The sequence below is a fragment of the Boleophthalmus pectinirostris genome, unplaced genomic scaffold, assembly GCF_026225935.1.
Source record: "Boleophthalmus pectinirostris isolate CB_2022bp ecotype Guang Dong unplaced genomic scaffold, ASM2622593v1 HiC_scaffold_14, whole genome shotgun sequence".
Classification (NCBI taxonomy): domain Eukaryota; kingdom Metazoa; phylum Chordata; class Actinopteri; order Gobiiformes; family Gobiidae; genus Boleophthalmus; species Boleophthalmus pectinirostris.
Window position 1 is genome coordinate 5,689,425 of NW_026571047.1, and position 24,982 is coordinate 5,714,406.

General features: G+C 41.1%; 1 protein-coding gene across 1 annotated transcript; it reads right to left on the bottom strand.

The window, feature by feature from the left end:
* Positions 1-12,639: 12,639 nt before the first annotated feature.
* On the bottom strand, positions 12,640-24,083 carry LOC110155197 (urotensin-2 receptor). The gene is made up of 2 exons (XM_020919255.2): positions 23,146-24,083; positions 12,640-12,877 (listed from the first exon to the last, which is right to left on the bottom strand). Exons 1-2 carry the CDS (start codon positions 24,081-24,083, stop codon positions 12,760-12,762), a joined length of 1,056 nt encoding a protein of 351 aa, XP_020774914.1. The 3' UTR covers positions 12,640-12,759.
* Positions 24,084-24,982: the final 899 nt, after the last annotated feature.

The window sequence follows — 24,982 nt, forward strand, 5'->3', positions numbered from 1 at the left end:
GTATCCAACTGGCTGGATGATAATACCAGGAAACATTCTCTTCACATTCAGAGCCAGCCCAAAATCAATTACCTTGATTTTGAACGGTTGACGCATGTGATCAACCAGCATTATATTGTCTGGTTTGAGATCTGCATGAACCAATCCCCTCTTGCCCAGTTCTTGAACTGCTACTAACAGCTGCTTGGCGATGTAACAGATATCTGAAATACAAATCGGTCTGAAGTGTCTTCTTTTCATGAAATCATACAAGCTTTGATCTAAATGTTCCATTACCAAACAGAAATGCTCCTGGTATTGGAAAGATGCCACAAACCGAACTATGTTTTTGTCTTTACTCGCACTGCGCAGCCCCTGGAGAAGTTGGGCCTCGTGTTTGGTTGATCTGAAGCTCTCAGGTTTAGAGATTTTTAAAGCCACATCTTTGTTGGTGGACAGGTCTGTGCACCGGGCCACACGTCCAAAGGTGCCTTCTCCTATCAGCTCCTTTATCTGATAAGAACCGAAATTGCCAGAAACTGTATCACCTACATCAAACTTGATTTCTTCTGGAGGGTTTGTTGACTCCATCCTCAAGCTAAATATGAACCGAGTTTCTGAAGGCACGTTCATGTTGAGCTCTCTATCACAATTTGGTGACGTTTTGTTCTAAACATACAATCTTCTGCTGGAGTCCTTGCTTTGAAATGTGTGCCACTACAAAGTCGTTAAAGAACTCTTGATGACATCATCGCTTTGAAGTGAGTGTGATTGACAGATGGGTTCAGTGACAGGCACGGTCTCTCCATGTCAAAGCAAGTGTGTCACATGACATCACAGGTCACATGACATCACACCCCGTTTTGAGCTCAGTTTCTACGGTGACCGGATTTCAAAATTAAAAACTGGGACACATCCGGGTTGGGATGGTTGGTATGTATATATATTAGTGCTGTCATGCGATTAAAAAAATTTAGAGATTAATTAATTATGATCTGTAAATAATTAATCTAATTAATCTCATTTTAATCTCACCTAAAAATTGCTGAGAAAAGCCTTCAATTTGAGGTATTTTCATTTAAATTCATTATTACATTATTGTGGCAGATCAAAAGACTGATATAGATTAAAAAAAGTGACTTTATAAAGTCATTTATTGTTTAACAAATCTCTCCAAATTGGCTGTTGAGCCCAAGTCTCCATGAATAAGAAACTGTTTGCTGTAAAGTAGCAAAGATGAGGAAATCTGAACATAATAACTTTTGTCTACTTAAAGACAATAAAAAGTCCAGTCTTTCCTTAACCATATTAAAAATATTATTGATAGAGAAATGCTTTATATATGAGATCACTGGTTTTAGTCCTTGTTTTAGTCCTGGTTTAGACCTGCTTTAGTCCTACTTTAGTCCTAGTTTAGTCCTGGAATGGATTAATCCTGTTTTAGTCCTGGTGTTAGTTCTGGTTTAGTCCTGGTTTAGACCTGGTTTAGACCTGGTTTTAGTTCTGGTTTTAGTTCTGGTTTAGTTCTGGTTTAGTCCTGGTTTAGTCCTGGTTTAGACCTGGTTTAGTCCTGGACTGGACTAGTCCTGGTTTTAGTTTTGGTGTTAGTTCTGGTTTAGAGGCTCTCAGGAGGAAGCGCAGTTTACGCAGCATACGCCAGAAAACACGATCCACACGAGGCTCACGGGAGCACGTCGGTGTCCGCGCAGTAACTACGGAAGGAAACGTGGTCCGCGCGTTCTGAGGTTAATGACGATGATGAAGGTGTGTGTTTGTGTTTGTGTGTGTTTGTGTTTGTGTGTGTTTGTGTGTTTTTGAGTGCGTGTCCCTTCATGTTTCAGGTCACTATAGGACAGTAGTGCAGACATCATGAGCCTATGCAGGTTGTTTTCACCAGTGACATTTAAGTTGTAGGCGATTTTATATTTGTTATTTTCTTTTATATTTCACGTCGGGAGAATAATTTCCAAGACACGAGTGTGTTTTTACCTGTGCACTGCTGCCTCTGTTCTACTGGCTCTTCGACCTCGTCCATTGTGCCTGACGCCGCCAATGTTAACATGACGTTCACATCGCTCTTACTGCGCGTGTTTTGTGTGGCTTTCCGACAATGAGAGGAATTACCGAAATAAAAAAATGTATAAATGTGTTTTTTGTGTGTGTTGTTGTCCCAACAACACATAAAAACAGGTTTTATAATGAAGCAACTCGCATACAGAAACACTAAAGTTAGAGATTAAAAATGAGATTAACGCGATTAAAAAACATAACGCGCTAAATATGACTGTAATTAATTAATCGCAATTAACGCGATAATTTGACACCCCTAATATATATATATATATATATATATATATATATATATATATATATATATATATATATATATATATATATATATATATATATATATAAAGAAACTGTGATAAAAGCGTGTAGCATTGTCCATTGTCAACTCACGTATGGGTCAGTGTAAAATCTGAGACAAAAAACACAAACACAGTCTTCTGGATTTTGGCTAAACAAATGCAATTTGTGCTCCTCTGGTTTAGACCTGGTTTAGAACTGAAATAGTCCTGGTTTAGATCTGGTGTAGACCTGGTTTAGACCTGAAATAGACCTGATATAGTCCTGGTTTAGTCCTGAAATAGACCTGATATAGTCCTGGTTTAGATCAGATTAGTTAAAAATAGGGACACGTGGGACATTTCTTGTATAAAACCAGGACAAATCACTAGTTTTGGATAAATCTGCTGGGACAGTGGACACAGGACTCAAAACTGGGACTGTCCCGGGTAAATAGGGGCGTCTGGTCACTCTACCTGTGTCTCCTGTCCCTGCAGATTTATCTAAAACCAGTGATTTGTCCTGGTTTTATACAAGAAATATCCCAGGTGTCTGTATTTTTGACCTGCCAACAGTAAAGAGAGGGATATATCGTCATTTGTTTCGGTAACTGTGTAACTGTGACTATACTGACTAACATGTTCATCATGAATGGTCTCTGCAGAACAATTTTCCTTAATTATGTACTTGTTTCACAATTTTATTATTACCAACCACCAAAAAAAAGGGGATGTTCCATGTTTTTACTTTGAAATTCTGCTCACCGTACTATTACTATTACTGGACTATTGATCGAGCTCTGCTTTCTCAACTACTTGGTGGGCGGCAGTAGCTCAGTTGGTAGAGCATTCGCCTACTGATCTGGAGGTTGGTAGTTCAATTCCAGCTCTTGACATTAAAAAAAAAAACATCACAGGTTGAGCGGTCAGATCCAGCTTGGTTGGTGTAATTCCAGCTTCCACAGATGAATGCTGCTGTTGTGTCCTTGGGCAAGACACTTAACCCACCTTGCCCACAGTGTCTGTGTACACTGGTGTGTGAATGGGTGAGTCATTCCTTGTTGTAAAGCACTTTGAGTGCCTTGAAGGTGGAAAAGAGCTATAGAAAAAGGTGACCATTTACTTGTATATAGGAAATACCTGAACTCCCCACAAAACACACACAATCACAATAATCAATAAACACAACGCTACGGACAATGATATGAGCATTAGCGTGATCAGCTGCACAGTAGCGCTAAAACGCTACCTCAGCCGTGTGATCATGAGAGTTGGAGGAAAACGATTAATTGAATGATCAGTCTAACGATAATTTTTCAGTTGTTTGATAAATAAAAACCTAATGTTTACCCCCAGCCCTAGTCTTATTAAGTCTAAATCTTATACTGTGGATTTATTAAACCGTTGTACAGCCTGTGTCAGTGGTTAAGGGTCACATTTTTCTTCAGTGCTTTTTTACCGTCAAGACACTCAAAGCGCTTTACCACAAGGAACCACTCACACATTCATACACCAGTGTACACAGACACTAGGGGCAAGGTGGACTAAGGGTGTTTTCATACCGACAATATTTGGTGCGCACCAAACGGTCCATTCAAACCAAAAGTGGTTAGTTCGGTTCGTTTGCGTTGGTGTGAAAGCGTCAATCGGACTCGGACCCGAACCAAATCAAGCGGACCGAGACCGCAAAAAAGAGGTGGTCTCGGTTCGCTTGAATCCGCACCAAAGTTGGTCATTTGGTGCGGATTTGGTGGTTCCTCTGGTGTGAACGCAAACCCAGGTCCAAACCATAGACAGCAGGTCCAAACGAACTATTCGAAATGCATCATGGGAGGAAACGCGTCTCCTCTGCCTGAAGTAACGCGCTGTACTCCAGCGCAGTAACAGAGTGTTGTCCAGACGCAGCCACGATTCATTTTCAAATTATTTTACCAACAATGGCCAATACAGACAATGTAATACACGAAGATCAGAGCAAGTACGTGCGATCGTGTGGCTCCAGAGTGAGTCAAAAAGAGAAGCCCCGGTGTTCCCCGTGTTCACGTAGCAACCAGCATTTGTTATTTTAGGCTTTAATTAACCAAATAATTTTATGGCAATAGCCTATTCAATTGATACAACTTTAAAAAGTCCCTGTTTTTAGCCTAGTGTGAGAAATACAGTGGGACTAGATCCAAACCAGAGTCCTGAACCAGCGGGGGCAGCTCCGGTTCAGGCCGGGCTCAGAGGAGCTGGAGCGGGGAGCCTCGACCTGAGGAAGCGCTTTCCCCGGGAAGAACCAAATGCGCGAAGGACGGACGCTCAGAACAACATATAACAAACCAAACTGGACTCACGCTTCTGTCCCTATGCTGCATTACCTTGGAACCAGCCGCGATTCTTGAGTGCGGAGGACCGGAGCAGCCCACCCGGACCTGTACTCCACAGCGCATTCTCACTTTCCCCGCAAAGAACCAGCGCGCAGACGACGGAAGGTTCCCCCTTAGACTCAGTCCATCAAGCACTGGTCTTGCTCGCCACCGTTTGGAACCAGCACATGGAGGATGGAGCCTCCGGACCATCTGACCAACGCGCTTGTAACAGAAGACCAAGGACCAGACCCCAGCCCCGTCCTGAGGAGCTGCGCGCTACTGTGAGCGCTGTTGGCTGCTGCTGTTACCCGAACTCTGGGCTGATGCGATGAGTTTATACAAAGTTCTATATGTTGCTGTTTTATGAGTTCATGGTGATAATTTGAGATGAGGATGGCCCGTGGTATTAACAGGAACATCGGTGTTGGTAACTGGAGTATCGCTGTTTTCTCGGGAAACAGAGACACGTCAATCGAACCAGTTTTGGTTCGTTTGCCGGTGTGAACGCGGACCACACTGGAGTGTATTTGCTACATAATAACAATTTTATTGCCTGGTGCGGACCAAATAATCGAACTAGCGGTGTGAAAACGACCTAAGGCTGCGTTCAGACTGCAGCCTGAAGTGACCCAAGTCTGATTTTTTGGCCTCTATGTGACCTGTATCTGATCTTTTAATGAGTCTGAACAACACAGATCAGATTTTTTCAAATGCGACCCAGGACACTTGGATATGTGCTCCTGAAACTGATACATATCTGATCTTTTGACATGTGACTTCAGTCTGAACGGTCAAAGTGCATTTATCCACCTACACGTTATCAACAAGCCACAAACGTCACTATTCTGCGCTGAAGTAGGCGAAAATTGTTAATGAACTCTGTGTCACTGAAGAGAAGCACATCACCACTCACCACTCTTGGCTACGTCTCCGCATCCACACGTTCCTATCAACGGACGTTGCTGCCGCTGTCCCACAAAACGCCACGTACGTAAACACAGAGCACACTCGCTGCGGTTGACGTCATCGTGTCCTCTGGTGCACATGCGGGACACTTTTGGGCCGTTTAACGTTCACACAGGGGATCACATACAAGAACTGTATGCACACTGGAGATACGATGACGTCAACCGCAGCGAGCGTGCTCTGTGTTTACAGAAGTTGTCCAAACATGGACGCAAGCATTGAGCACCTGGAGATTTTAAAGTTCCTCTCGTACCGGAGCCAGAACATGAACAACTTACTTGTTTTAAAGAGGAGATTGAGAAGGACGAGGTTTTTGGCCGTGGTGTTTTGTGGGACAGCAGCAGCGACGTCCGTTGAAAGGAACGTGTGGATGTGGAGACGGAGCCAAGAGTGGTGAGTGGTGATGTGCTTCACTTCAGTGACACGGAGTTCATTAACAATTTTCGCCTACTTCAGCGCAGAATAGTGACGTTTGTGGCTTGTTGATAACGTGTAGGTGGATGAATGCACTTTGACCGTTCAGACTGAAGTCACATGTCAAAAGATCAGATATGTATCAGTTTCAGGACCACATATCCAAGTGTCCTGGGTCGCATTTGAAAAAATCGGATCTGTGTGGTTCAGACTGTCATTAAAAGATCAGATACAGGTCACATAGGGGCCAAAAAATCAGATTTGGGTCACTTCAGGCTGCAGTCTGAACGCAGCCTGTGTCTTGCCCAAGGACACAACAACAGCATTCGTCTGTGGGAGCTAGAATCACATTGCCAACCTGTGTGTCAGTGGATCTGACGCTCAACCAATGATGTTTACGAGAGCGGGATTCGAACCACCAACCTTCAGATCAGTGGACGAACACTCTACCAACTCAAATACATCAAATAAATTCAAATAAATGTAGTTATTCTCAGAAATATAAATCAAATGTATTTTTTAAAATCAACCTCAAGGTCATTTTTTTTTTTATTCATATGAACTGCATTCTGTTAAATTCTTCTAGCATACTCTAGAGAACAAGTATCATTTTAATTGGAGAGAAAATTAAGCCTAAACTAATCTTAAGTCCAAACTGTTGGGGACAAAGCAAAGAAAACTGATTTTTTTTTAAAAAGAGAGAGATTTTGAAAGATTTTTGTGCTCTTATAATGTTTCTTCATCAAAAACAGACCTGGAGTTGTTTTGTTTCACACGTTTGAGTAATCCTGCATTATTAGTCTGTCTCCATCTCCAAAGCTCAAAATACTCTGTTCCACCGTGTGATGTCATAATTAGAGCCCGACCGATATATCGGCTGGCCGATATTATTGGCTGATATGGGCACCTGGAGACATATCGGCTATCGGCCGATATGCTTGCTGATATGGGCCGATATTTCACGTGGGCATGTTATACCTCGTTATAAAGCTTAGACTCTCTACATTATGTTCATTTAATCCAATTTACAGACAGATAAATGTCCTAATATGTGGCTCCGCATCAGTATTTATCTACGGTGTAATTTGTCTGTGTCCGTACTGTCCCTGAACACATCCCCAGAGTGACGTCACTTCACTCGCGTGTGTTTGTTTACACCCGCAGTGGTGCGCAACATTGAGATTATATTCTTTTTCGGACAATCTGTTTGAGTCTGGATTAAAAGGACATTTATTAGTGCAGATTGTGATGTGAGGAGGAGCCTGTGTGAGCGGTGAGTGTTGGAAATACATCGACTTTGAAGCTAGTTTAGGTTTTGTTAGCGGTTAGTTGCTGTAGCTCCCACACATAAACAGGCTGTTTTCTATTGGTCTATTGTAAAGTGACTATATTGGCCGTATATTTGTTACTGGACCAGTATTGATATGTAAATGAGCTGTGAATAGACGTGTGAATGATCCACATTTATGCATATAATTAATTACCGCGGTGCGCAGCATTTACGGCTAAAGGCTAATAGCGATAGTTTACTAGCTATGTTATGGGTCGGTCGCGATCGAAGCAACAGGAGCCTGCTTCTTATTGGGAGCCGTGTTTTCTCTTTTTCTCACTTTTTCTCTTCATGCCGCATGTAGACCCGTAGTTTGACAGCAGCAGCGGCTGAAAACGAAACTTTCAGAAATCTGCGTGTGCATAGGATAAAAAAAAGTGCATATTTGGCTGCAGTTCAGCATAAAATGAATAAACCAGGACTAATCTTGGGCTCGAGTGAAGGAGAGAGATAGAAACCGAGTCCCGACACTCAGTCCTGGTTCAGTTCTGGTTTAGTCCTGCTTGCAACAAAACAATCTCAAGAGTTGCTTGGGAGCCGAAAGAGCCAGCTGCTTTAGTGAGCCGAGCCAAAAGAGCCGGTTCTCCAAAAAAAAAAAAAAAAAACTGGAATACCCATCACTAGTAGCTAGAATGTGATGCAAAAATGCCATTAGGCCAATCTACTGTATGTTAATATGATGTAAAGAGTCAAAATAACAATAAATGTTGCCTAAATAAACTCAATTTAGAATTCACTAGAGCCAAACCTAAGTTTTTTAATCAATTCAAGATTTACAGTGAATTTTTACATCACTAAATATATCTGTGATTATATCGGCTATCGGCAGCTCCATCTCACATTATATCGGTTTCATATCGGCCACGACAAAATCCATATCGGTCGGGCTCTAGTCATAATGTGGTAGTTTTCCAGCAAGCACTTACCTTTTACCTCTTATTCAGTAGAGATTGGCAGTTCCAGGCCTGAAATCATCAAAATGATTCTAGTGAAGGTGTATGGAGTTTAAAAACACAGTAGAGCACTTCCTATATTACCACATGACATCACAAGGTGGAGCTTTTCAGAGCAGGCACCTTGGCTTTTGAATGACTTGCATGAGGAGATAACACTCACACCATCAATATCATCTTTTAAATCACTTTGTTCGTTTAAATTTCAATTAGGAATGAAAAACAATAAATTGAGAAAACAGTTTGTTATTTCATTATTCTGTTTTAGTGTAAAAAAAACCCCAAAACAAAACAAAAACAACTGATTAAAAAAAAAAAAAGAAATATTTAATTTAAAGTTTATTTCAAATAGCACCAATCAAAGTCATCGTGCCTATTTTAATTTGGATATTTTATTCTCTCTGGTTTATATGACGTTCTGCTGCTCAGCGCTGTGTGTGAATTCAGAGGCACCTGAACACAGAGTTTATCACTGCTTCTTGTTTCTTGTCATGGAATTTGATCGTGATGGGCGGCAGTAGCTCAGTTGGTAGAGCATTTGCCCACTGATCTGAAGGTCGGCAGTTTGAATCCCGCTCTTAACATAAACCTCACAGGTTGAGTGGTCAGATCCACTGACCCACAGGTTGGCTGGTGTGATTCCAGCTCCCACAGATGAATGCTGCTGTTGTGTCCTTGGGCAAGACACTTTGCCCACAGTGTCTGCGTACACTGGTGTGTGAATGGGTGAGTGGTTCCTTGTTTTGTAAAGTGCACCCTTGAAGGTGGAAAAGCGCTATAGAAAAATGTAACCATTTACCATGGGTGAATGGAGCCTCGTGAAGCGTTGACACCTCAGTCACAATATTGTCTCAAATGGTTGGACGTGTCTGAGGCCTTGGAGAAACACTGACCTCTAGTGGACAAATGTAACCATTGTCACGCAGGTGTCTCAGCATCGATGAAGTATTGTTAGTGTAAGACCGTACTTGTGTCCAGAGCGACACGTACCAACAACAACAATAATAATGATGATTTAAAATAATATGTAAAGAGCAACATAAGTAGCAGCTGTAAATAAGAAAATAGGTGTTACCTTGTTAGGTGCAATTAGATCAAACCATGGATCACTTTTTTCCACTTGTAGATGCCATCGAAAATGAAACAAATGCCAAAAGTCGCCAAAAGTCACCAAAATCACCACTAACGTCACACAATACTCCTCACTACCCAACATTTTTAACAAACATTGGTGCATCTTTTATACTGTAGCAGTTTAACACTTGTCAAACCACGGAAGTGCGCTGAACACTCTGAAGCAATTGCAGAGCAGAACATTCGCTGAGCCAATGAAACACTTCGATACACTGAAGCAATTGACACGCAGAGTGAAGCAGTAGGGGGAGGGACCGACACTTGGACACTTTGGTCATGTGAACGGCTGCTGTGAGACGAGCTCCGAGGCAGAGCTTCAGAGCAATTTGTTTCAGAAAGAACGAGACGTGCTCCGGAACTCCGTCTCATTTGCCCATCACTAGAATTCAACAATGACTTTCTCAGGCTACATTTATACATAGTCTGGTATGTTGAGAAACAAATATTTCGGTCCCTCAATTTTCCAAAATAACATCGTGCACACAGCATCGTTTTCAAAAAAAAGTTTTTGTTTACATCAACACGCATAAATACACCATCGAGCGCCGTCATAACTACACCAAACCTCTGGGCCGCACCTGGATTAGATTCAAACCTGTAGCATTTATTTCATTACAGTTAAATACCTTGATAAACGTGCATTACTGAGCGGGCTCGCCTCTCCACAGATCTGTTAAAGAAGTGGTCTCTGGTTATGGATATGAAACATCTGCCATGTGTGTAAATGAAAACACATAAGTGTTTGCAACAGAAGAAATGCAACTGCTGATCTAAATGCTTCATCATCATCATCGTCATCATCAGAGCAAAAGGGAAACATTGGACGCACTTTAGGCACATCAGCTCCTAAAACTCTGTTGATCTCACTTTACACACAAACTGTAGTTTTCCAGAATCTCCACTCTGGCCGCAGTTTTTAGAAAGATTTGTTTTCAGAGGGAATTCACCGTTTGTGTGTAAAAGATGGAACAAATGTCTCTGTTTTTAAAAATACCAGTGTACGTGTAAATGGGGCCTAAGACACAAAAGTAAACGTGTCGCTGTAAAAGAAGCGACATGTTCGTCCACAAAACTGCAACGATTTTTCAGGGAAATCCTTCTCACAGCAGAATTTAACTGGGAAAAATAAACCACAGAGAGAGAATAAAAAATATCAAAATTGAAATAGGCACGATAACTGTTTTTTGATTGGAGTTATTCAAAATAAACTTTAAATAAAATATTGGAAATAGAGGAAATCTGTTTTTTGAGGAAATCTTTTTTTTTTTTTTTTTGACACTAAAATGAAATAGTGAAATAAACTGTTTTCCCATTTTATTGTTTTTCATTTTTAACTGAAATTCAAAAGAACGAATAGTGCATGGACGAAATTGTTTGCATCATTGTGTATTTTGTGTACTTTTGTATTGTTCTTTTCCGCTTGCACAGCACTTTGTAAAGCTTGTTTTTAAAAGTGCTTTGTAAATAAAGATTTTTCGGTTTGAGAGAAGAACTCGGCGTAATAAATCTGTGTGTTAAACATGTGTGAATGAAACAAATCACAACAGGAAACTACATTATAACCAGTGTTGGGGAGTAACAGATTACATGTACCAGAGTTGAATCAGAGTACAAATTATGAGTAACTGTATTTGGTTACAGTTACTGTTTCAGTGAGTGGTAATTGGATTACAGTTACTTGGTTGAAATAAATAAATTACACAGAGGTATTTTCCTGTTTTCACATTTTGGGCTATATCCCCCCCCTTTTTTTTTTTTTCCTAATTCCACTCATTGCCAGACACTAAACCAGGTCTAAACCAGGTCTAAACCAGGTCTAAACCAGGTCTAAACCAGGTCTAAACTAGGTCTAAACCAGGTCTAAACCAGGTCTAAAACCAGGTCTAAACCAGGTCTAAACCAGGTCTAAAACCAGGTCTAAAACCAGGTCTAAACCAGGTCTAAAGTAGGTCTAAACCAGGTCTAAACTAGGTCTAAACTAGGTCTAAACCAGGTCTAAAACCAGGTCTAAACCAGGTCTAAACAGGTCTAGGTCTAAAGTAGGTCTAAACCAGGTCTAAACCAGGTCTAAACTAGGTCTAAACTAGGTCTAAACCAGGTCTAAACCAGGTCTAAACTAGGTCTAAACCAGGTCTAAACCAGGTCTAAACCAGGTCTAAACTAGGTCTAAACCAGGTCTAAAACCAGGTCTAAAACCAGGTCTAAACCAGGTCTAAACTAGGTCTAAAGTAGGTCTAAACCAGGTCTAAACCAGGTCTAAACTAGGTCTAAACTAGGTCTAAAACCAGGTCTAAACCAGGTCTAAACTAGGTCTAAAGTAGGTCTAAACCAGGTCTAAACCAGGTCTAAACTAGGTCTAAACTAGGTCTAAACCAGGTCTAAACCAGGTCTAAACTAGGTCTAAACCAGGTCTAAACCAGGTCTAAAACCAGGTCTAAACCAGGTCTAAACTAGGTCTAAAGTAGGTCTAAACCAGGTCTAAACCAGGTCTAAAACAGGTCTAAAACCAGGTCTAAACTAGGTCTAAAGTAGGTCTAAACCAGGTCTAAACCAGGTCTAAAACCAGGTCAAAACTAGGTCTAAACTAGGTCTAAACCAGGTCTAAACTAGATCTAAACCAGGTCTAGACCAGGATGTAACAGGACTAAACCATGCCGCACAGACCATGTCTCCTCCTCTTTTATCAATAATATTTTTTAATACGGTTAAGGAAAGACTGGGCATTTTATTTTCTTTTAGCAGACAAAACTTCTTTTGTGAAAATATCCTAGTCTTTGCCGCTTTACAGAAAATCAAGTAATCCAAAGTATTCAGATTACGTTACTCACTTTAAGTAACTTAATGGATTCTGTTACAAACTACATTTTGGGCTATGTAATCTGTAATCTGTAGGGGAATACATTTTAAAAGTAACCTTCCCAACACTGATTATAACACAAATCAGAAAATAGTGTCATACGGGCCCTTTAGCGTGGAAGGAACTTAGTCGATAAACGGCACGCAGGCATTTCTGAGTTTTCCTCCATGCTACGTTGTTTCCGAGACATCTGCTGTTCTGTTTCGTTTCATTCGTGCCTGTTTGATTTCTACCATTTTTCCACCATACTTCTCCACAACCCGCGTCCTTTCCGCTGGCACTGTACCAGCTGAGGCGGGCACCGGTTCCGTTTAACAGATGTGTGAAGGCCCCTCGCGCAGAATTCTAATGTGTGTGTGTTTTTTTTTTTTTTTTGTTTTCTCTTTTACCTCTCCAGGGCTCCTGCTGTCCCTCTGTCCTCTCTCTGTGTTCACCGGAGCGTGCCCATCACCAGCGTCTCCGAGTTGAAGTCGTATTGGTTGCTGGACGACGCAGACTTGCCCCAGGAGTACAGGCTGGGCGGCCGCTGCTTGAAAGACGAAGTGTATCTGAAAAAAAAAAAGGCAATAAAGAGCCGTGATTGTACAGTAACAGATTCCAGGGTGTTTTTGTTTATTTATTTTGGACTAATACAGAAATGTTGGCCCCTACGGAAGTCCATTTTATTTGCATATTATTGGAAAAGGTGCATTGTGTAACTTTTTGTTTAGGGTCCGTCACCTGCTTGTTTCTATGGAGATGTCAATGCTCTGCCTGGAATGTTCCACAGTGTGATATTGAACAGATCTACCTTATGTTTATTCAGTTACAGGTGGTTTTATTGTTCGCAAATACCTACAAAAACAGATCTGACTTGTACTTGGCAGAGTCCTGCACCGGTCACTTTTTGAAGATCCGCACCTGCCCGCTAAGACTAAACCAGGACTAAACCAGGACTAAACCAGGACTAAACCATGACTAAACCTATGTCATGTCATTCGAGGAAAATATATATATATATATATATATATATATATATATATATATATATATATATATAACCGTGGAGCCGATCACCAGGACTGGGTCAGGACTAAACCAAGTCTAAACCAGGACTTAAACAGGTCTAAACCAGGATTAAACCAGGACTAAACCAGGATTAAACCAGAACTGAACCAGGACTGAACCAGGATTAAAACCAGAACTGAACCAGGTCTAAACCACATCTAAACCAGGACTGAACCTACAATGTGTCATTAGCAGATTATAAATATATACACGCTGCAACCGCAGAGCCGATCGCCAGGACTACACCAGGACTGAACCAGAACTAAACCAGGACTGAATCAGGACGGAACCAGGACTAAACCAGGTCTAAACCAGGACTTAAACAGGTCTAAACCAGGACTAAACCAGGACTTAAAAAGGTCTAAACCAGGTCTAAACCAGGACTAAACCAGGAGAGCAGCCGCTGAGCCGATCACCTCCGCTGATGGTAAATACACTTAAGTCTCTCTCAGCCTAGTCTCTCATCGTTCCAGGAAAAGACGGGAAATAGCACTTGTTTCCAGGACAACAGACGTCCTGGACACGCGTCAAGTATTTTTCTTCTGTTGGTTGTTCATTGGATTCACCTGACCGACCCGTGTGTAATCACTACTCACCCGCAAAATTCCAGGACGTTAAAACCTGCCCATTTCAACAACTATTTACGTGTATCTGACCCAGAGCAGGACTCTAGTACTCAGTCTGGTTTGGGTTCTATGAAGGTAGAAAGGTTTAATGCCATACTGTGAAACATTCCAGACAAAGCAAGTATTATTATTTTGGGATGTTTTCTTTAGTTTGTTTTTTTCTCTCAAAGAAAACACATGAACTTAAATTCCATTCTGGACTTTTGAACATTCAGCATATTAAAGGGTCTGACTTCTTTATTTGGAGGTTCTGCTTTTTGTCTCTATGACAATGATGTTATTGCTTAAAATGTTTTTCAGTATGACATTATATTTGTCTGTTTCCCTGAAGATGAGCAGACAACTCTAGCAGGCCATGTTAAAGAGTTGCAGATCTGCTCTGTGGAGAGGCGAGCCTGCTCAAGAATCCTCTATTTTAGCAATAAAACACATGTATTTGAATAAAGTTTAGTTAGTTTAGTTTAAGTTTGAGCTGCACTTTGAAACATAAAGTAAAGTGACACGAGATGAGCCGGTGCCAGACTTTCCAGAAGAAAAAGTCACATAGTGTTTGAGATGCACTAATTCAATACTCACTACTCATTTACACACAGTTTTCATGTAGTTACTTGCAGAATAAATAACAGCTGCATAACATATTTGGATCAGTTTTGTCATATTTTATTTTAAGGAAATTAATTTTCAGTTTTCAGTCTCTGCACTGGTATCAGTTGATCTTGGGTACAGATACTTATAGGTGCATTATGTACAGGGTTCCCACGGTCAAGGAAATCCTGGAGAAGTCATGGAAATTGAAAGTGTAATTTTCCAGGCCTGAAAAAGTCATGGTATTTCGTTAATTCAATGAAAACACTGGAAAAAGTAATGGAATTTTAGTATCTCTTTCACACAACTCCAGCATTCTGTTAAGTTTCCATTAGACTATTCTGATTTTTTCTGAACATCTGCGCCTTTTGTTTAAAAGAGACGACAATAAATGCACTGACAGGATTTTAAATGTTAAAAAACTATAATCCCAAACCATAAGGTGAGTGGAGAGAGTTAACATTTCATATTTAGCCCTAAAAGTCTGATCAATTCTACACATGTAGGTGCTGTAAAGTCATGGAAACTTCACTTTAGGTCATAAAAAAATCATGGAAAAGTTTTGAAATCTGATCAGTGAAAAAGAGTGGGAACAGTTGTCATGTAGTTACTCAAGGGATAAATAACAGCTGCATAACACATTTGGATAGTTTTTGTCGTATTTTATTTAATTGTAAGGAAATAAATGCTGTTTTCTGGTATCTCGTGCACAGATACTTAAAGATTCACTATGTAACTTTTTGATTTAGGGTTTGTCACTTGCTTGTTTCAACATCTTCTAGCCTTTTTCACATGGGATAAGTACAATTTGGTGACGCCTGGTAATTTGTAAATTAGCGTCCCACCTCTGTGTTACTTTCAGCGCATTCACACGGGATAAACGAAGTCTGTAAATGACTCTATTTTACTGACACTGACACAGAGATTGAAAGAGAAAAGAATGTGGAAATGGAAACAAAAGAAAGAGACAGAAAAGACGCGCAATTACAACAATAAACACTGAGATGTAGATTGGCACAGGACTAGTGTTATCACCGGACGTCTGTGTTTGCCGAAATATAGCAGGTAATTTGAGGCGGAATGTTTACTTTACAAATTACAGACATGACGCATTCGTACAGGATTAAGATCGCAGACATCCTCCACAATTAGTACAAATCACCAAAGGTCCACAGTAAGGATGTAACAATAAAAGAAATATCGTGATATTGTATCGTCAAAGTTACAGGTGTAAATCAGGACTGAAACAAGGTCTAAACTAGGACTAAACCATGTGTAAATTTGGACAAAACCAGATCTAAACTAGGATTAAACCAGGTGTAAAATAGGACTAAACCAAAACCAAACCAAGACTAAAACCAGGTCTAAATCAGGACTAAAGCAGGACTAAATCAGGACTAAACCAAGTCTAAACTAGGACTAAACCAGGTCTAAATCAGGACTAAAACCAGGTCTAAACTAGGACTAAACCAGGTCTAAACCAGGTCTAAAGCAGGACTTAATCAGGACTAAACCAGGACTAAACCAAGTCTAAACTAGGACTAAAACCAGGTCTAAACTAGGACTAAACCAGGTCTAAACTAGGACTAAACCAGGTCTAAATCAGGACTAAATCAGGACTAAACCAGGACTAAAACCAGGTCTAAACTAGGACTAAACCAGGTGTAAATTAGGACTAAATCAGGTATCAAACCAGGTATAGACTAGGACTAAATCAGGACTAAACCAGGAATAAAACCAGGACTAAACTAGGACTAAACCAGGACTAAACCAGGTGTCAAATTAGGACTAAACCAGGACTAAACCAGGACTAAAACCAGGTCTAAACTAGGACTAAACCAGGTCTAAATCAGGACTAAAGCAGGACTTAATCAGGACTAAACCAGGACTAAACCCAGGTCTAAACTAGGACTAAAACCAGGTCTAAACCAGGACTAAACCCAGGTCTAAACTAGGACTAAAACCAGGTCTAAACTAGGACTAAACCAGGTCTAAACTAGGACTAAACCAGGTCTAAATCAGGAATAAATCAGGACTAAACCAGGACTAAAACCAGGACTAAACTAGGACTAAACCAGGTGTAAATTAGGACTAAATCAGGTATCAAACCAGGTATAGACTAGGACTAAATCAGGACTAAACCAGGAATAAAACCAGGACTAAACCAGGACTAAACCAGGTGTAAATTAGGACTAAACCATGACTAAACCAGGGCTAAAACCAGGTCTAAACTAGGACTAAACCAGGTCTAAATCAGGACTAAATCAGGACTAAAGCAGGACTTAATCAGGACTAAACCAGGACTAAACCCAGGTCTAAACTAGGACTAAAACCAGGTCTAAACTAGGACTAAACCAGGTCTAAACTAGGACTAAACCAGGTCTAAATCAGGACTAAATCAGGACTAAACCAGGACTAAACTAGGACTAAACCAGGTGTAAATTAGAACTAAACCAGGTCTAGACTAGGACTTAATCAGGACTAAACGAGTACTAAAACCAGGTCTAAACTAGGACTAAACCAGGTCTAAATCAGGACTAAAACCAGGTCTAAACCAGGTCTAAACTTAGACGAAACAGGGGTTAAATATCGTGATATTGTATCGTCAAAGTTCTCACAATAATATCGTGGACCATCACAATATATCGAATTACAAGTCTCTTTCTTAAATGAAGAGTTATGGTGCAGCAATAGCTAAAAAAGACAGAGGGAACTACATAGACCATGATCCTTTGCTTAGTGTATTTCAGTGTAGACTACAAGAAGAAATAACAGTTCTAAGCACTTTTAAGTTTTAGTTCTTTGGATTAAGTCTTGAGGAAAAAGTAGCATATGAACAGTTTTATTTGCAGCCTTCACGAAGTATCGCAATAAACATCGTACAGTGAGATGTATATCGTGAAAGTATCGTACGGAGAGATTTGGATATTGTTACATCATGAGCCTCCCCACCATATCGTGAGCTTTCACACAATATCGCAATAAATATCGTACTGTGAGGTTCAAACTGTGATGATATCGTATCATGAGACCTGGATATCGTTACACCACTAGTCCACAGGTAATACTAATCCCGTGCAAATAGAGCTTTTGTCACTGCTCTGCCTGGAATGTTCTAGTCTGATTCATCAGGAAGTTTCACTTAGTAGAAACCGTCTGACCTTGCAGCATTAGGATTCGTTTGCTCGAACGGTAGACAGGTACTTTTTTATTTAACCAATCACTGCTATTTGGTTGTGGCGCTAGTTCGATGCACCAAATCCCGTAGGAAGAAGGGCAATAATGTCTTTTTCCTTGATGAAATTCACCAAACATTCTCTTTGTTCCAGCTTTAAATCCTCCATCTTGGGAAACGTTGCCAACACAGAATATATGGCTCTTTGCTGATTGTTTATTGCCTGAACTCACACTTCTGAGGTTTTTGCTAAGAGTCGACAGTGTTGGGGAGTAACAGATTACATGTACCAGAGTTACGCAATCAGAGTACAAATAAATGAGTAACTATTTTCGGTTACAGTTACTGTTTAAGTGAGTGGTAACTGGATTACAGTTACTTTGTTGAAATAAATGGATTGGACAATAAACCAGGTCTAAAACCAGGTCTAACCAGGACTAAACCAGGACTAAACCAGGACTAAACCAAGACTAAACCAAGACTAAACCAGGACTAAAACCAGGTCTAAATCAGGACTAAACCAAGACTAAACCAGGACTAAAACCAGGTCTAAACCAGGTCTAAACCAGGAATAAACCAGGACTAAACCAAGACTAAACCAGGACTAAAACCAGGTCTAAAACCAGGTCTAAACCAGGTCTAAATCAGGACTAAACCAAGACTAAACCAGGACTAAAACCAGGTCTAAACCAGGTCTAAACCAGGACTAAACCAAGACTAAACCAGGACTAAAACCAGGTCTAAAACCAGGTCTAAACCAGGTCTAAACCAGGACTAAACCAAGACTAAACCAGGACTAAAACCATGTCTAAACCGGGTCCAGAACAGGTCTAAACCAAGTCTAAAACCAGGTCTAAACCAGATCTAAACCAGGTCAGGTCAGGATTACGTTACAGACTACATTTTGGGATATGTAATCTGTAATCTGTAGGGGAATACATTTTAAAAGTCACCTTCCCAACACTGAGTGTCAAGTATATTCCGATTCCTGACCTAGTCACTGGAGAGAAATGAAATTGAGCGGAGGCACTAGGTGGCACCAGCCTGACTAGAAATGTTCCACAGTATGACATTAAACAGCGCTATTTTACATTTATTCAATTACAGGTGGTTTTATAGCTCAAAATACTTAGAAAAACAGAGATTCTCACTGTGAGCAGGGTTGCCTTTCTGCAGATCTGACTTGTAACCTGGTCTGGTTTGGTCTCCATGCTGATAGAAAGGTTTAATACCACACTGTGATACGTTCCAGACAAAGCAGTAAAAGCATTTGACGGACCTTCTACCAAAAAACTTACACACTGTATCTTCAAAGCCACAGTGAAGTGAAGTGAAAAAGCCGGATAGGTGCATCCCTACACTGTGCCTCTTTAATATTTATGCTACACTTCCCAAGATTGTTTTTTGAATATATTACAAAAGCTACGACCGGACGTTCACCTTAACCCACTTCAGCTTGGATCAGAGTGAGCCTCGCTGTATTTCTCTATGGACTTGTCCAGGCGGTAATACACCTATAAGAGACCTGACTTTGAAAATGACCCCATCAGCTCCACTCTGCTCCACTGGCCCCCTGTCCGTCTGGGAGAACTATATTAGGAAAGTCAAGGGGACGGACGGATGACTCAGCACACGCTTTACAGATGCATTACCATAGGATTAAACAAGGACGCAACACACAGAACATAAACTGGTCTAAACTAGAGCTCTAAACCAGGTACAAACTGCACATTACACTATTTTCTGATCTATGTTATAATATTGATTCTTCATCGCAAACATACAAGGAGGTGTGTTTTTTTTTAATCATTCACACATGTTTAACACACAAACCCTGTATATTTAATTAAGATGAGTTATTCTACCTGTTCCACCTTCTGATGTCGCATTGTAAATTTAAAACTTATATAATCATCTTGTTTTCAGATTTATTATCTACTTACTAGTTCTGAGATTGGTTACCGTATTTTTTGGACTATAAGGCGCACTGGATCAAAAAACGTACAGGTGCTCATCAAACTGGAGGGCTTAGATTCTTGTAAAGCAGAAAAAAGAATGGCAAAGGCACTCTGATATGCGGTGAATTTATTACTAGTCACACCAACGCGTTTCGACTACTTAGTCTTCATCAGGGCTGATTGAGTCAGCAGCAGGTGTGACCATTTATAGGGGTTGCGACCCAAGACACGTGATAGTTAAAAAACACAAACAAAATCTCCCAAAACATGTTGAATCCAAGTATATTGACAACAAACCATTCATAACACAACAGATAAATAACACTGTTCTGTATAAACTGGAGTCTAGTCAACAATACATAATCCCTTAGATTACACAGCACACATTATTTTCAGTTGATTATCAAGAAGAAGAAAGCACCAGTAATTTAATAACAAAGATAATGAGAAATACCTGGGTATTTGGTGGCCAACTGTCAAGGCAACAGTGTAATAAAGATGTCGGCATGTTAAGGCAGCAAATAACAGCATACATGCAGGGGCTTAATGGTTATGAGAGCCTCTGCCATCCTTTTTTCTGCTTTACAATATCAATAATGTTGAATTCTCCCGTCTATTTTCATACTTAAGGTGCACTGGATTATGCGGCACATTAAGTGAAACAAACGGACGACACTTGAGACTGATCCTTAGCCCAGGCGTCCACGATCCATCGGCAGATCATGGCGTAATTCGTTGCGATAGTTTCTCCCTGTCTTGGTGAATGTGTATTATGAATGTGAATGTTGGTGGATAATTAAGTTTGTTTTTTTATTTCCTAAGAGGACGACTCAAATATACATTAAGTAATAATGTGTTTAATGCAGATTTGAGCACATTTGTTTACATTTTACAGAAACTAAACCACATGGATAATTTGCATAAACTATAAGCGCTGAAAAAAAACTGCTCGCTCCTTGTGCACTGATGTGGTCAGCTCCTGTCGCGAGGCTCCTGACTACAGTAGCTGTAATGCTTCAACAATCCATCAAGTGGTGTGGCTTTGTATCTTACCAAAGTCGTACTAAAACATTTTGACAGATATTTGAGCGCCATGTCCAACATAAAATCGGTTGGAGGTCAGTAACACAACCAGAATTAATACATAAAGTGCCCCGGATTATAAGACTCACTGTCGATTTTTGAGAAAATTAAAGGATTTTAAGTGCACCTTATAGTCTGAAAAATACGGTAATTCTATTCTTGAGGTAGTTTATTTTAAGACGAATATCGTGGCCATACCGACTTATCAAAGCCTGATCCTGTCAGATCTGAGAAGCTGAGCAGGGCCGGGCCTGGTTAGGGACTTGGAATGGAGACTACAGGGAATTCCAGGTGCCACAGTGACCTCACTTCCGATAGTCTGTCCCAGGGCAGCTGTGGCTACAATAGAAAACTGTAAAGCACTGAGTATCTTGAAAGGCGCTATATAAATGCAATGATGAATTAATGAATATTAACTTGTCAAGTAAAATGATCTTGCAGCATGGACAGATCATTTCACTACTTTTTTGTCATGTTCTGATAGATTTAAGTGCTTACATCTTAAATTTTGGCCAAGCTTTTTTGCAGTGCATGTGATGATACAGGAAGTGCTCCACTGTGTTCTGAACTCCACACACCTTCACTAAAATCATTTGGATGACAATTTCAGCCGTGCAATTGCCAATCTCTACTAAACTAAAGGTAAAAAGGAACTGTTCACTTGAAAACTACAGATCCATGACATCACAAGGTGGAACAGAGCATTTAGAGACAGACTAATAATAAAAGGCCACTCAAGCCTGTGTGAATGAAGCATGTTTTTGATGAGGTAACAGCGTAATAACAAGAGTCAGTTTTGTGTGATATTTTGTGTCGTTTAACAGTCCAAGTGTCTCATTAGATCTTTGGAAGCTGAGCGTGTCTGGGCACAGTTAGGACTTGGATGGGAGACCGCGGGGAAATACCGGGTGGCACAGAGATGTGGCAATGGCTCTGGTGCATGCCGATGTTGTGTCCTTGGGCAAAACACACATTCACATTGCCTATTATGAATGTGGTTTGTGGTTTGACGAGGCTGTGCTGTGTACCACAGGACAGCTGGAGCTACAACAGTCTCACCACCACGAAGTATGGACTCAATTAGTAATTCATCCAGCGAACTGTATAAGGTACTATATGAATACTTTGATTTGAGTGGACACTTGAGGTCGTCAGTAGAAACAGTATGCACTTTTAGGTTTGTTTTGGTCCATATTTAGGTCTACACAAGGATTTCTGCCAAAACAGAAGTAAACAAGACTAAAACAGGTAAAAACAGACAGGTAGGATCTGTGGAGAGGCGACTCACAATAAAAACGCATGTGCAACAAAACTAAAATCAGCATTGAGGAAGGATTAAGTTAGGTCTAAACCAGATTTAAACCAGGACTAAACCAGGTCTAACCTAGGACTAAACCAGGTGTAAAATAGGACTAAACCAGGAATAAATCAGGACTAAAACCAGGCTTAAACTAGGACTTAACCAGGTCTAAATCAGGACTAAACCAGGTCTAACCTAGGACTAAACCAGGTGTAAAATAGGACTAAAACAGGTCTAAATCAGAACTAAAACAGGACTAAAACCAGGCCTAAACTAGGACTAAACCATGTGTACATTTTGACTAAACCAGGATTAAAACCAGGTCTAAGCTAGGACTAAACCAGGGGTAAACTGGGACTAAACCAGGACTAAAACAGGACTAAATTAGGACTAAAACCATATCCAAACTAGGACTAAACCAGGTGTAAAATAGGACTAAAACCAGGTCTAAACTAGGACTAAACCAAGTGTAAATCCAGACTAAACCAGGACTAAAACAGGACTAAACCAGGTGTAATTTAGGTCTAAACCAGGACTAAATCAGAAGTAAACTAGGACTAAAACCAGATCTAAACTAGAAATAAACCAGAACTAAATCAGGACTAACCCAGGACTAATTCAGGACTAAACCAGGACAAAAACAGTACTAAATCAGGACTAAACCAGGACTAAAACCAGGTCTAAACTAGAACTAAACCAGGTGTAAATTAGGACTAAACCAGGACTCAAACCGGGTCTAAACTTGGACTAAAGCAGGTGTAAATTAGGACTAAATCAAGAGTAAATCAGGATTAAAACAGGACTAAACCAGGACTTAAACCAGGTCTAAACTAGGACTAAACCAGTTTAAATTAGAACTAAACCAGGACTATAACAGGACTAAACCAGGACAAACCAAACTTCCACTATGCTTAATCAAACCCAAACCCACTCTAAATCAGGTCTAAACCAAGTCTAACCCAGGTCTAAACCAGGACTCAACCAGGACTCAACCAGGACTCAACCAGGACTCAACTAGAACTAACCAATCTTAAATCATTACCGGTAGAAGCTCCGGTGCCGGTTCTTGAGGTACTCCCGGTAGTTTTTCGTCAGCAGCGTGTAGAGGAAGGGGTTGATGCAGGAGTTGGAGTAGGTGAGACTCGCCACCAGGTAGTTGATGCACGTATGCGTCTGAGAGGGCAGGCTCAGCGGCTTGTTATGGTACAGAGGGAGCAACTGCCAAATCCAAAATGGCAAAAAACACGCCCAGAAAACTAAAACTATGGTGAAAATCATGATCAGAACTTTTTGTTTGGGCGAACGCTGGTTTATAACGACGTTTCTCTGCGACTCCAAGTACGTCCTCGCTAATCGTATGTACAGATATCCGATGATAAGTCCTGGCGCCATGATACTCGTGCCAAAAAGTACAGTTAGGTACACTTTGTAAGCTAGCGGAGCCCATGTCGGCGCGCACATTCGCTTCATGCCTCCGTTCGGTGCCTTTTGCGTCGTCTGCGTAACCATCACCATCATGGGCACGGTCAGGAGCACGGACAGGATCCAGACCCCCCACGCCAAAGCTTTACGGTAACTTTTGGAGCGCCTCACCGTGTCCAGAGGTTTGGTCACGGCCAGGTAGCGCTCCATGCACATCACCGTAAGCGTAAAGATGCTGGCGTGCATGGTGAGCAGGTCCAAGCTGAGGAGGATGCGGCAACCGACGTCCCCAAAGTACCAGTCTTTGAGAAAGTACGTGGACACGATGAACGGGATGGTGGATAGGTACAGGAGATCCGCTAGAGCGAGGTTTATGATGGAAATGTACATCGAAGTGGCGAAACGGATCGAGTGGCACATGACAACTAGTGTGTAAATATTCCCAGACACCCCGATAACGTAAACCACGGAGAGCAGAGTCCCGAAAGTGGACGTGACGACAAGTTCTTGGTCCACGGCGGAGCCCACGCGAGGCGGGTTGAGGGTTCTGTTGCTCATCGTACCGGTGTTTGTCGCGCGTAAATCCCGGAGAAGTTGGATAGAGAGACGCAGGAGCTCGCGCGGTTGTGTTGTGGTGCTTGTCCGGAGCGCGCGCACGGCTCCAGGCACGGCTGCGGCTGCCTCCACGCGCACGTGACGTCACCGCATCGAATTCACACACGTAGGGTCGCGTACGGTGTGGGAGATGAATGGGTGATGATCGGTGAGGGCGAGTGGACGGAGGGACGAGAGCCGTGAGCGTGCGTAACGGTGCCGTCGATGCGTAAAAGCCCCCCCCCCCCCAAAAAAAATGTACTGCGCAATCATTTTTTTTTTACATTAGTTTTGATTATTGTATAAAAATATAAATATATAGAGGCCCAGTAGATTGAAAAGAAAATTGGCATTAGGAAAATACTACTAAACTACTTTTTGGGCTTCTGTGTTTTTAAATTCCTCTGCTCGTTTTCCATCAAGGATCACGACAGCATACTACTTTCATGCTGATTAGGCACTGGATGCATAAATACATACATTACTGTGATTTCATGAGCATTTGACTTAAGTAGACAGCTGGAGAGGAGCCGTGCGTGTGCGTAATAATGGCGCTCATGCGTAAAACGTCCAAAAAGAAAACAACGAATGGATCTGTTTTTACGCACGAACCCCTTGCGCAGCTGGTATTTTTTTGAATTTTATATATACGCTCACCTAATTGACCTCACCTTGTCAGAAACATAGCAGTTAAATATTTTTCTAAATCGTGCTACCCTAACTGGTGATATGAGAAGCCGGTGGCGCAGATTGGCAGCCTTTCATCCAAGAGATCCCAGGGCAGCTGTGGCTACAGTAGCAGCTTACCACCACTGAATGTAATGAATAATGCAGTGGGCATGAAAGGCACTATATAAATCGAG